The sequence below is a fragment of the Leptonotus elevatus genome, chromosome 1, assembly GCF_054856555.1.
Source record: "Leptonotus elevatus isolate MCC_2025b chromosome 1, RoL_Lele_1.0, whole genome shotgun sequence".
Lineage (NCBI taxonomy): Eukaryota > Metazoa > Chordata > Actinopteri > Syngnathiformes > Syngnathidae > Leptonotus > Leptonotus elevatus.
In genome coordinates, this window is record NC_141239.1 from 51,791,058 (window position 1) to 51,803,836 (window position 12,779).

At 39.0% G+C, this 12,779-nt stretch overlaps 1 protein-coding gene across 3 annotated transcripts; it reads left to right on the forward strand.

The window, feature by feature from the left end:
- Nucleotides 1-260: 260 nt before the first annotated feature.
- znf653 (zinc finger protein 653) lies at nucleotides 261-12,103 on the forward strand. Of its 3 annotated transcripts, none has more exons than XM_086068537.1 (10): nucleotides 261-590; nucleotides 746-795; nucleotides 1,898-2,209; nucleotides 2,294-2,802; nucleotides 4,806-4,983; nucleotides 6,883-6,967; nucleotides 7,076-7,187; nucleotides 7,254-7,368; nucleotides 7,472-7,571; nucleotides 10,788-12,103. In XM_086068537.1, the coding sequence occupies exons 1-10, from the start codon at nucleotides 295-297 to the stop codon at nucleotides 10,963-10,965; spliced, it is 1,935 nt and encodes a 644-aa protein (XP_085924663.1). In that variant the 5' UTR covers nucleotides 261-294; the 3' UTR covers nucleotides 10,966-12,103. The 3 variants fall into 3 exon arrangements, with proteins under 3 accessions (XP_085924663.1, XP_085924671.1, XP_085924678.1); XM_086068545.1 differs by having other exon boundaries at nucleotides 6,916-6,967; XM_086068552.1 differs by lacking the exon at nucleotides 7,254-7,368 and having other exon boundaries at nucleotides 10,788-10,971.
- Nucleotides 12,104-12,779: the final 676 nt, after the last annotated feature.

Here is a 12,779-nt window from a genome sequence, read left to right on the forward strand (position 1 = left end):
CGTCTTGCACATTGGTGCTCTTGACTTTGTGGTCCGTATGGCAGCAACTGCTTTACCTAGTGTCCATTACATTCCCGTCATTTTGTGTGCGTTGGCTGGGCTGCAATTTTCGTTGATTTCGTCATATTGATTTAATAAATACGATTTAGAAACGTGTTAGATGTTGATAAATTAGGTTTTAATCCGGACACGATGCAACAGAAGCAGTAATCCCCCCCCCCCCCTATCCCCTAAGTACTTCCGGTTAGGAGCCCGCACAACTTCCTGATAATAACAGCATCAGCTGTTGTCAAGATGGCGCATAACCTGGCAGAATTAGAGGTTCCACTCGTAGTTGAACCGTCTGGGGACCGAGGGAAGGGTGTGTTAAGGCGATGCAGGGGGAGACCCAGGCTAACAGAGTCAGACCGAGCACAGCGACGTCTTGAATCTCGAAAGAAGTACGACATTCGGAGGGTTTACCTGGGGGAGTCGCACAAGCTCTGGAGTGAGCTCCGAAGGCGCACAAGTCTGAGTGATGCGGGACTGGCAGCGTATTTAATCGTTCTTCATTCCACATTTGGAGAGAAATATCAGCAGAAAAAATCAAAGTGAGCGTCCCTGCACTTTCTTTGGACACCGTCAACACCATAACATCCTCACCAGTGTGCACACATTTCTGTTCCATACATGCTTTTCATCCATCCATTATTCGAGATGGACCATCTATTCATTTAAATAAAATTAGAAATGTTTTGTATTTCAGGAAAACTATTACCCCAGAGGACCCAGAGGTGTCGGTATATAAGAGAAAAGGTGAGTTACACGAATTACAGTGGCAGGAATTGTATTCAGTACATGGTTTTTCTCTGGGGATTTAGACAAATTTATCCACCTCTTAATATCAGAGATGCTGATTATTAAGTGGCAACTAGGCAGTGGATATTTTGCCGTGACCGGCAACTCTCTTGCTAGCGCTAGTTTGCTTTGAACGGCTCTGATTGGTTAACTGACGGAGTTATGAACTCAGTGTGGTTCCTGCCGCCTCGCTTCACACCCTTTGCACGAAGTTTTTATTTTGTTATGCCACCAAAGATATACTGCTATCAACATTATCAGCCTAACCATATTCCTCAGAGCATATAGGGTGTTGTCAAATTGCAGTAAAAAAGAAAGAAAAACAAATGTACAGAGTGGGATTCAAACTCTTGACCTCGTATTTTCGGGTTGACCGTCGTAACCGTTATGCTTTGCGCTAGTATGCATTAACTGGCGCAGAATTAGTACTTGTAGTTCTCGCACAATTCACAGCAAAATAGTGCGGAGTTGGCGGTCACAGCAAAATAGCCACTTCGATATTGCTTGGTAGATTGCTGTAACAATTTTTGTCTGACCAACCAATCGGGATGGTGGTGAAATTGAAATCACATTAGTTAAACGAACAGTCCTGTTGATAATATAGTTTGAAGATGCTCTGCTGTAAAAATGAGCACTTATTTTATAGTTCTAGTCTGGACTTAAAAAAATTATGTCTATTTAAAAAAATCCACCCAAATTACTCAATGGTCATTTTGTTTTGTTTTGTTTTTCCCCCGCCTATAAACAAAAAAATGTATTTTGTTTTTTAAAGCATATTGTCAACACAATTTGATGGAACAGTTATTAAATGTAAGTTAGTGTGTCTGAATGTGTTTAGACTAGAAGAGAAGGCCCTGGTTGAACATCACTGAGTAATTATGCTAACGCAGACAAGTTTAACAAGGACCCTAAATTGCTTCAAAGCGTGCTCAATTCCATGCTATCATCAGTTCAAATATTTTTTATAAATAGTTAATGAATTCATAAATTCTTATGTCCATCCCTAATTAGCATATTTGCAAAACCTTTTACTCTTACGTGCCTTTTGCCTGTTTGCCAGTTAAGCAGGAGCGTGAGTCAAGTCTCCAGGGCCTAGTGTGTTGGTACCAGGAGCACTTGCGTTCCTGCCCTCATGAGCCCCAACTCAGAGCTCTGGAGCCCCAGCCCAACTTCTCTACTGCTGCTGTCTGGCAATGTGACTCCGACCATTCATTTGTGCAGCACCTTTTCTCCCCGCTGAGGGAGGCAAGTGACTCTGAGCAGGAGGAGAGAGAAAAAGGAGAAAGCGATGGTGAAAATGCTGCAAAAACAGACTTGATGGTGCCTAAAAGATTATCAAGCCGAAAGAGAAAAACAAATACCCTGTTATTAGGTGAGTATTAAAAATGTAGATAGTAAGTTACCAATTCTTGAACTCCTTGTCAGTCATTTTGCTTTCCTAATCTGCTTTCTGTAGATGTAGGAGAAACATCGGCTGTTTTTGAGGTTCAGCCCACAACCACCAATGAGTTTGAACACACTGAAGCTCTATCACAGCATGCGAGTGTAGCGGCGTCGTCCAGTGATGTGTCCCTGACTATCCCGCCTGTGTGGGAAATGGCGATGGTACTGGAGCGACCACAAGGCTCCCCTGAAGCAATTTTTCACTCCCTCACCTCCGAAGAGGAGACAGAGGATGTGAGGCAAAGCCAAGATGAAAGTGTAACAGAGAAACTTGGAGAAGTGCAAGAAGGAGAAATAGGGTGCAATTACAAGTGTGTTGTTGTAGGAACATCTTTTGCTGATAAACTGGGGAACACGGATGAGGATTTAGGAGATTCGGTCCCACCCTCCCAGCCGGAGCTGCTGATCTCGTCTCCCGTTCAGGCTGAAGAGAAAGAGGAACTTTTTGACCCTCACACTTTGCAGACGGTGGTGACTAGCTGTGTGATTCCGAACCAGCACGCGGCTTTAGAAGGCTCCCAGGTCAGTATTGATCGTGTGTGTTTATTTTGCTTTTTCAAGTCTTGAGACTACAGCGTTCCCCCGACTTATATCACACCCACGCTATATCATGTTTTCTTTATGCAGTAATTTATATGGGTTTTTAAAGTATGCAATTACAAGCGCCACGATACGAGCCGTCATTCAGGTGATTTTATTATTTTCCCCTTGACTTGTGAGCAATGTCTTGATATAGGAGTGTGCTCTAGACCCTCCACTGTTCCAGCGAACAAAAAAAATAATAATAATGAAATGGAGCAATTACGCCCAATTCACACTGACTGCAGAGCGGTTTCCGTACTGCCGCCGCACGGACTGCAATTCAGACCTAGTGCGTTGCGTGTGCTGTCTGTGTCCGGAAATCTGCACCCGCCAGACCACAAGATCACGGGGGTTCACGCTGGAGAGTATTTGTAAACAATAGCCACGCTTGCCTGTCGTCACATCGATATGCTTTTTGGACATTATTTCTGTGACTTCTACCATGACTCTTCTTCCGTGGGTAAGTACGTTTTGTGTTTAGTGTTATTTTGTCATGTTTAATTTATTCTGCGCTCGTTTTTTGTCTTAAATTTCCGTCTCATGTCCTGCTATGTAGTTAGCTAGCTTCCCTCCCCAAAAAAGCAAGTTCGCAAACGGTTTTATTTTTAAATATACCGGATCTACCTTGATGCCGATGCATGACTTCTTGTCCGGCTTGTGTAATTTCTTCAGCCTCCTGAAAATTCGCATACGGAATCCGTAAAAAATAGAAAGCTTGCGGAACCATTTCCGCAGGGCAGCATCCGATCCGCACAGCATACGCACCGCACTGCAGCTGGCCTGAATTGACACGCAGACTCAAATGCTTTCTAATCCGAAGCGGCGTTCATACGGATGCCACTCCGCGTCCGTTCCGCAGTCAGTGTGAATTGGGTTTAAGGCGAGACCTCTTAACCAGGGTTTGCGAACTATGCTTCCCAACATCTACACGGAATGCTCTCAGCTGTGCTTTTTCTCATACAGCGTAAATGTCATTTGCTTCATGTGTCATGCATGTAATTCAGGTATATATATTTTTTCCCTGTAAATCAACCCTTTTCAGCTCGTATTGAACACCCGGAGAAGAATAAAATATAAACACAATGAGCACACACACACAGGAGCTACTGTCGGGCCGGGCCGTCATATGCATACTTCCAGGTCACCCCACCAGGCCCCGCCTCTTAAAAGCACATGCATGTACACAGATTCTACAATACGTCCAGTATTTCTCCATTTTATGTAGGGCTACTCGATTATAGAAGAACATAATCCTGATTATTTTGGTAATAATTGAAATCACGATTATTCAAACAATAAATTTTTTGGTACAAAACAAGAAAATGTTTAAACATTTAAAATAGGGCTGCTTGATTATGAAGAAAATATTAATCACAATTATATTAGTAATAACTGAAACCACGATTATTATTTAGTTTTTGGTACAGAACAGGAAAATGTTGAAACGTAAGAAATATTCAGACAAATACAATTATTTGAAACACTATAATTATATTCCTTTTGGATGAAACTAAATTTGTCATTTGTGGTTTTAAAATAAAATAAAAAGGTGCAAATGTATAAATTTTATCAACTCAAACAAACAAAAAATTGTATTAATAATCTTTTTTTAACGATTATGCTAATTTTGTAATTGTGGAGTGTAATAATTGAAATTCCAATTGAATTTCGGCAAATTGCGCAGCCCTAATTTTATTCTTACAATGTTTTGTGTTCAAATGCATTTACAATGTGTTTAATTTTGTTTTTAAACAAGTTTGAATGCGTTTAAACCGTGGGAGAGGTGTAAATCTGTAAAAAAAAAAAAAAAAAAAAAAAGACACAAATCCTTAGGTGCAGAATTTAATCTAAAGCGGGTCAGTTTGGAACTCATCAGCTGCCTTAAATGGGGTAGTACTGTATAATTGAATCAATCTGAGGGTATCCTTAATTTTTGTTGACAGCTAATTATCATAACTGGCCCCACCTATGAGGCTCTTGCATCGGATGGAATTCAGCTCAACATGGGTGATGGTAATGTGGCACAAGACTCCTGTACTGTCATCGGGGGCATCACCTGCAACCAAGATTTTGAGCCTGAATCAAAACTCCAAGCAACAGAAGATGAAGACTGCATGGCAGGTGAGTTTAGTGAGTTGCAGTTCCCTCGGTCCTTTCAAGTGTCCTTGAGCAGGATGCTGAACCCCAAGTTAGTCCTGATGCTATGGCATCAAATTTTTAATGAGCTATGAGCTTACTCCCTTTCCTTTGTAATGAGGCAACATTTTGAAAGTAGCTTGAAGGTACAAAGGTATTATTTTAAATAGTAACAACAAGAAGCATTCTTGCAGAAATTTAAATGAGCCTGATTGTTACGTGATGCAAATCTCTGGCGTTGGGCCGAAACCTCGTGAGTCACAATTTGGCAAATTTAATATTTTTTTCAAAAATCTATATTTTTAGTCAATCCACAGGTGTGTGTCAATTTGACAAATTATTGACCGATCTAAAGCGTTAAAAATGGCTTGCTCTCTTTTCATTTTGAGGGTCTCCTGAAAAGTGACGAATTTGGAGGTACAAGGTTTCGGCCCGACGCCAGCAAAAATATGAAATGCATTTGTGAGATATTAATTGGGAGCTTTGGCCCTACAAAGATGGAAATTCTTACAATGCTAAAATCTAGCATGATAACCCAAAATATGCTAACAACCTGTGTATGGTAATCTTAATTACAGTACGTGCCTTGAAGCAACACCTAATAACTTTCTGTTTTCGTTGATTATTGTGGCACTTTATAGACAAAAATGTTAGTGATTTACCAGAAGGAAGACCACATTTCCCATGAGGACTAGTGCATAGTGTCGTGAAATCCTGATGGAACTGCGAACTATCAAACTGATGGCTATTTATTGCTACCATGCAAATATCTGATAGCCAGCATTATCATTTTGATTTGAGCATCGAATGCTACTTACTAGTCTAGCAGGAACGGAGCCAAGGCAGCGTCAGTCGGAAATCCTTCCTCGTCTTTGACATCATGCCAGTGAGTGAAAGCCGGGCACAATGTTGATCCATGTAGCCTCCCTTTTTCTTTTTTCTTTTTTTGTCTACTTAGACAAAACATTTAGCAAGCAGCAATCGTGCGTAGATGTTCGAATTGACTTCCGTCTTTGTTACTAATGGGAAAAGGGGGAACTGACAAAGGAGGAACGTAAAGCAGTCAGCACATTTGTACCGGTAGTTTATTGTGTGGCACACCCTCCTTAAAGTTGCTTAGTGTTTGGTAAAAGCAATACAGACCCCCTCAGGCCATGACAAAGGTACCATTCAACTAGTTGTAAGTCGATGTTTCATCGGAAGAGTTATGCAAATATTTTATGAAGGTTGAAAAATTCCTAAAAGTTGCTTCAATTACATGTTATCGTGCTAAAGCCAGTGATATTATTAGAAGGCTCAGTTAGAATCAGTCAACCAATCAATGCTGACATGCAAGCAGTTGGTATGCTAATGGTAAAGCTAACTTGCGGAGTACAGAAAGTGCTAAGAAAGGTTGATAAGCATTTGATAACAAGCCCTGTAGTTTGTGGTGCTATTTCTAAGAGCTGATCAAATGCCATTATGCCAACATTCTAACAGTTGGCATGCTAAAAGATGACAAGATAGCAACCAGAGTAACAAAAGGCAGCTCACTAAGGAATTTGTCCTGTATTCAGGTACTATACCATTTAATGAAATACTAACAAGGGAGCAAGTTGAGTAGAGCAAGCAGTAAGGGACATATTTTCCTCGTATTAAAGTGCTATTTGTAAGTGGAACTGATCTAATGGTAACATGCTAACAGTTGATTTGCTAACGTATGACAACCTGAGTACAAAAAGCACTTAAGGAGCTAAACACTTAAAAGTTATATTTGAATCGGATGGAAAAGTATGCAAGGATGAGATTAATGTATAAGATGTCTGCATGAATTTGTGTATTTCCTATTAGTACTACAATGTGTTTAGGTAGAATTGGCATTTTACTGTATTCTGCTCTGTGCAGAATTGAGTGACAAGCAGGTGTTACAACCCACAGTTGACACTTTGGAGCTAAGCAGCAGCCGCGAGTTGCAGAGGAGTCTAAGCAGGTTTGTTGGCTGTAAAATAAATAAATAAATCTGCATTATAGTTTCAAGTGGAGCTATGTTGTAAAAATATAAATATATATATATATTTGTTCATCTTTGTCTTGCCAGGTCAAAGAGGAACAGGCGAGGCCCAGTTGTTGAGGCTGATGGGATGCTCAAGATGTTCCATTGTCCATATGAGGGCTGCAGTCAAGTGTACGTCGCCATTAGCAGCTTCCAGGTGAGATAACAACTCATTGATATTTAACATTTCAGCTTTAATTTCAAGCACTGACACTTTTTGTAGAATCATGTGAACCTAGTTCACAGAAAAGGCAGGACCAAGGTTTGCCCACATCCAGGCTGTGGCAAAAAATTCTATCTCTCTAACCACCTACATCGACATATGATCATCCACTCAGGTGTGACTACTCTTGTAAAATGTCATCAGGATCAGTGAAACATCGATTTGTTTTCTTTGTCTTGCATATCAAATTGCTAACAAAAAGGGACATTTCTCTCTAGGGGTGCGTGATTTCATCTGTGAGACGTGTGGGAAATCATTTAAGCGTAAGAATCATCTGGAAGTTCACAGACGGACTCACACGGGAGAAACTCCTTTACAGTAAGATGTTTATGTTATCGGTGTGGAAGCATGTAACCCTCAAGTTTTCAACTTTTACACAAAAACATGAAGCATTACCACCAACACCAATGATGCTAGTAGACTACATTCTATTCCTTTTGGCATCCTCCAAAATGACCAACGTTATCTTTATTATACTATACATTATTGTTAAAATATGTTGAAAATGTTCAATTGTTCGAACCAGGTTTTATTATGAAAACACAACCTCTTTGTCGGTGCGCAAATATTTAGATCACATAACAGAAAATGGATGGATTGATTTTGATCACCTCATTTGTTGTATTTTTCTTCCTCCTGCTAAACACAGTAGTAACTACTATAATGTACTGCAGTGGTCACTAACCTTTTTGAAACTGAGAACTACTTGGATACTAATTAATGCGAAGGGCGACTTGTCTGATACACACTTCTCAAATAAAAAATTTGCTCAAATTACCTTCAATCAAATGTTTTCATTGATAATTCATAATATTTATTATGTGAATACAATTAGTTGATTATTTCTGATGACAATAAGGAAACGGGTAAGTACCAATGTGCAATTTTATTTCAATAGATATGATCAAATGATCACTTCAACAAATATTCATATACTATCACAATGTCCGATCACTGGTATTTTTAGAACAGGCCCGCAGGCTACTTCATGTGGTGCGTATGGGCTACCTGGTACCCGGGGGCACCACGTTGATGAATTCAGTTTCAAAACAGTCGCTAACCTAAACACAGAAAAAGCAACAAAGCAGGTTAGCATAATAAGGTCAATTCAAATGAAACGAAAAGCGTAACTTTAGATGAAAATTTCCGGTTTTGACCCACATAATACACTTTCACACTGAATATTAACATGATCCAAATATCACTGACTGTGACCTGTGTCCTGCAGACATAATCTCTGTGGTGAAGTAATGTTCTTGCAAGGAACAATAATACTGAAAGCCTGAGGAAAATGGAGTCACACTTCCAACCTCACTGAATAATTTCTCAGTTATGACAGAAATCCTTTTTGTCTGGACATTACATGTGGGCGGCTCTCAGTTGCAATAAGAATCATCTTTAATGGCTATTAAAAAAAACATTATTGTTGCCATATCATTACTATTTTACTGCATTTCTACAGTTTTGTTGAATGTAATCATACCGATGATCTTAACGATGAATGCTTATTGCTGAATTTGATCATCTATTAGTTGACGAGGAATCGTTGCAGCTTTAAACTACAATATTTTAAAAGTTAACAGTTGGTATGCTAATATATAGCAGGTAAGCATCCAGAGGAAAGAAAGCACTAAAAATATAATTAAGGATTTAACTTGCCCTTAACGTGCCCAGTGATCAACTACTGTTGTGAAAGAGAATTCAGTACTGTACCTCAAATGCTAACCTGCTAATAGTTGTTTTGCTAACTTTTAGCAAAATAGCAGCCTGACTGGTAAAGCATTTTTACACAGATTTGGGAGGGTTGCAGTTACTTTGAAAATGTATTCCGACAGTCACTATAGTTAACTATATAAAAAAAAAAAAAGAAGAAGTTAGTAATCTAGATACCGTAGTATTAAAGCAATGTAACCTGACTTATTTTAAAGAGCAACTCAACACCCTACCAGACTCTTGCTCCACCCCTAACTATTATTTGAAAACGGCGCCCTATGGGTGTGTTGCCTGGAGGACCCAAGGTGGACTTGCATGGACTTGGGCGTGGTCTGGCTGTGACTGACAGCAGAAGCGAAAACTACAATCTAAATCATTTCTATGCTACAACAAGCTATGCTAAATAAACTAACCAAATTCTATGCTAATAAATCACAAACCTGAAAATCGATTTAAAGATGTTCGCAAATGCTAATATTCCAACTCCAAGGACAACCAGCCAAATTGTGCTTAGCCCACTGTTTAACCTGAAGATGGCGCCACACAGAAGGTTTTTGCCTCAAATTCAAGCATTCAAATGTCAAAATAACCACTTCATGTACACAGCATTAGTAAACACCTGTTTATAGTTTATCAGCAAACAAAGTTCATTAGATGTTGAGTTGCGCTTTAACTTACTTTTGACTTTAATTACACCAACACCAAATGTGCTAATGAAGCGAAAATGTGGATGCCTGCAGCGTTATTTGCGTGGGATGGGGACCAGGTCCCAACTGCAAGTATCAAAATTCAGTTTATAATTGACACCCATTGAAATGCATGCACAGTATTTATATGCATTTATTGATAGATAAGAGTGAGCTAGATTGGCAGAGATGGATGGATTGATTGATTCACATACACCGTATTTTTGATTCGATGATGACGACGTTGCGTGACTGTGAAAATACACTTTTATCCCAGTCACAAGTATTTGGGGAATTGCATCACATCATTGTGACACACGCACGCACGCACACACACACGTGTAAGCCAAGATCCTTTTTTTTATTTGTATATCTCCTTTGTAGGAATATATTAAACAGTCCACTCTCTCCTTGGCAACAGTTAGAGGCAGTGCTTTCTTCACACTAGGCCTATTGATTAACTTAGCTTAGCAAAAATTGTCACTCATACATTCTTATTAGGGCTGGGTTAAAAAAAAATTGAATAATCGCTATTGAATCGGTTTTCTTTTCAAGCCTGATATCCATTCATAAAACCATGAATCCATTATTTTAATATCCCGTTTTCCCATAAATTCATAAGAAATATAATTTTAAAGGCCAATTTTTATTTTTTTGCGTTCTACTGTTCTTGAAATTTACTTGTTCACGTGAATTTAAAAGTATTTTCTTACATTTATGAAAGACTTTATTGCACTTTAAGACAACTCAGAATCTTTGTAATTTATATTTACAATTATTGAATTAGAATTATTAAAAAAAAAAATCATCTCATCCTTGCTGGTGTCAATGTTTGTGTAACACTAAAGTGATTATTAGCATGTCACTTTCGTTAATAAACTAAATAATTTAACCAGTTACTGCCGCTACAAAATTTAATTTGGAATTTAAGTTTTTATCATGTCCTTACTTGATATTTAAGAAGAATGGATGTTCCAAAATTAACCAGTATTGTATTGAATAACCTTTTGTGAATCGAATCAAATTGAAAAAAAGCTCAATCGAATCGATTGAGGAAATTAGAATCAATACCCAGTCCCGATTCTTATTACCGTGCCAACGATCCGTAATCTGCATCTTTTTTCTTTTACCGTAGATGTGAAATCTGCGGCTATCAGTGTCGTCAGCGCGCGTCCCTAAACTGGCACATGAAGAAACACACTCCGGAGGCCCACTACAACTACACTTGTGAGTTCTGCGACAAGCGCTTTGAAAAGTTGGACAGTGTTAAATTCCACAAGTTGAAGAGCCACCCGGAGAAGCTGTCCTCCTGACATGTTCACACGATGGCTTCAAGTAAGAGGAAGAAGATTTATTTTGTTTGTCAAGATGGCATCAAAGGGACGTTTACTTAAACAGCTGCGCCGGTCACAGCAAATTGCAATCCTGGATGCCTGCAAATTGAAGCTCTTCCAAATTATATATATTTTTTAACCATTACATAAGCACCTCAAGCTATAAGGAAAAAAATATATGGGAATAGATTTTTAAGACACGTGAGAAAATCTTCATTACTTTGTCATGGTGTGTAAGTTTTGATAAAATGTTGAACACAAGAGTCGTTCTTCAACTATGAAGACCGATTACTACCAAAATGAATAATGTGAGTATTAAAATAACATTGAGTTATGTAAATGCTTAGTTGAAATTAACAGCAAAAGAGTGTGACAACATTGAGGTTCTGGTTAAGTGTCTGTCTCACACCGTTGCACAAAATGCTTCCGTTAGTGACGAAGCAGGTGATGCGTGTTTCTTCAAAGGAATCACAATCTTCATTTATTGTTAATTTTATATTCAGTTGTATTTACAAGTGAATATTGTAGAGTAAATATACTCTTTCTCAGGAAATAATTGCCGTGTGTCAATGTTATAGGACTAATGTACTGTACAGTGTGTTTCATTTTTTAAGCTGATGCACTTTTTCTTCCCTGTCAGTCTTCTCACCTGATGATGATGATGATGATAAACCATTTTAATATGTTGCCTCCATTCACACTGAAACCATTCTTTAACCAAATGACATTTGACTTGCATCAATGGCTAACAGACCATCGTGTGGGTGTGTGTGGGGGTGTGGGCGTGCATGCGTGCGTGTGCGCGTGCGTGTGTGTTACATAGTGGGGCCAACATTTCGTGATTTCACAGAGTTGTGGGGCATTATGTCAATGAGACGGCCCCACAAAGATAGCAAAACAAACCTGTGTGTGAGAAAGTAATGTTGCCTTTTGAAAATGAAATTCAACAACATAATTTAAATAAATGATGATACAATATCCTTGGTCATGAGATCCTCACAGATGATGTTATACACTAGTGTTCATACTTGATGTTATAGGTTTGATTCCTTTCTGCCCCCCGTTCATCTCCTTTTTTTTTTTTTTAAAGAATGAAATAAAAATACTTGCCAACTTTCCTGATTCACAGGCGAGACACCTAATTTCAACCCTATCTCCCGCTTGGTTCCCGATTATGTCATTTCTCCTACTAATCTCCTGATTTTACAGTGAAGTAAACCGTTTACATTGTAGGGAATGTTTGACACTTTATCTGGCAACACGGTGAGACGGCAAACTTCAAAATAAACTTTACCTCACCAGATAGTATATGGCGATAAATGTCTTGGAACGCTTATATTTTTAAATTGTTTCCGGCAGCGTGTCGTAGCGAAACGGCTGACTTGACCGACGTCAACAACACAATTTCGTCCTGAAGTCACGTTTAATCGCCAATTGAAGGCACTTCAAAAAAGACGTGATTACGCTGACATATGGCGCCTGTTGACAGGGTTAGCGGCAGCTAACTGCGCTAGCGACTAACGGCGTGAGCCATCGGATGACTTTTTAAAGTCAGTTTTATCGATGTAAATGACTCTGCACACTTTGATGCTGACAGCCTGACACATTTGGCGTTCCTACTGATTACTTTAGCGAACCGGGCTTACTCAAATGTGATGTTTTAGATGTTTTAAATTGCAACTGTGGTTCTAATGTCGCTTTGTCTTATAGACCAAAATTGATGGGGAGAGATTTGTCTTAAATCTCACTCGTATTTCTAGAGCGGAAAAGAGTGTGCTGCTAAGCACAGTTAA

Bases quoted from the DNA above. Each gene is read 5' to 3' on its own strand.
- znf653 (XM_086068537.1), top strand. From the start codon at position 295: ATGGCGCATAACCTGGCAGAATTAGAGGTTCCACTCGTAGTTGAACCG. The intron at 2,210-2,293 runs GTGAGTATTAAA...TGCTTTCTGTAG, and splicing joins AACAAATACCCTGTTATTAG to ATGTAGGAGAAACATCGGCT. The intron at 6,968-7,075 runs GTTTGTTGGCTG...TTGTCTTGCCAG, and splicing joins TTGCAGAGGAGTCTAAGCAG to GTCAAAGAGGAACAGGCGAG.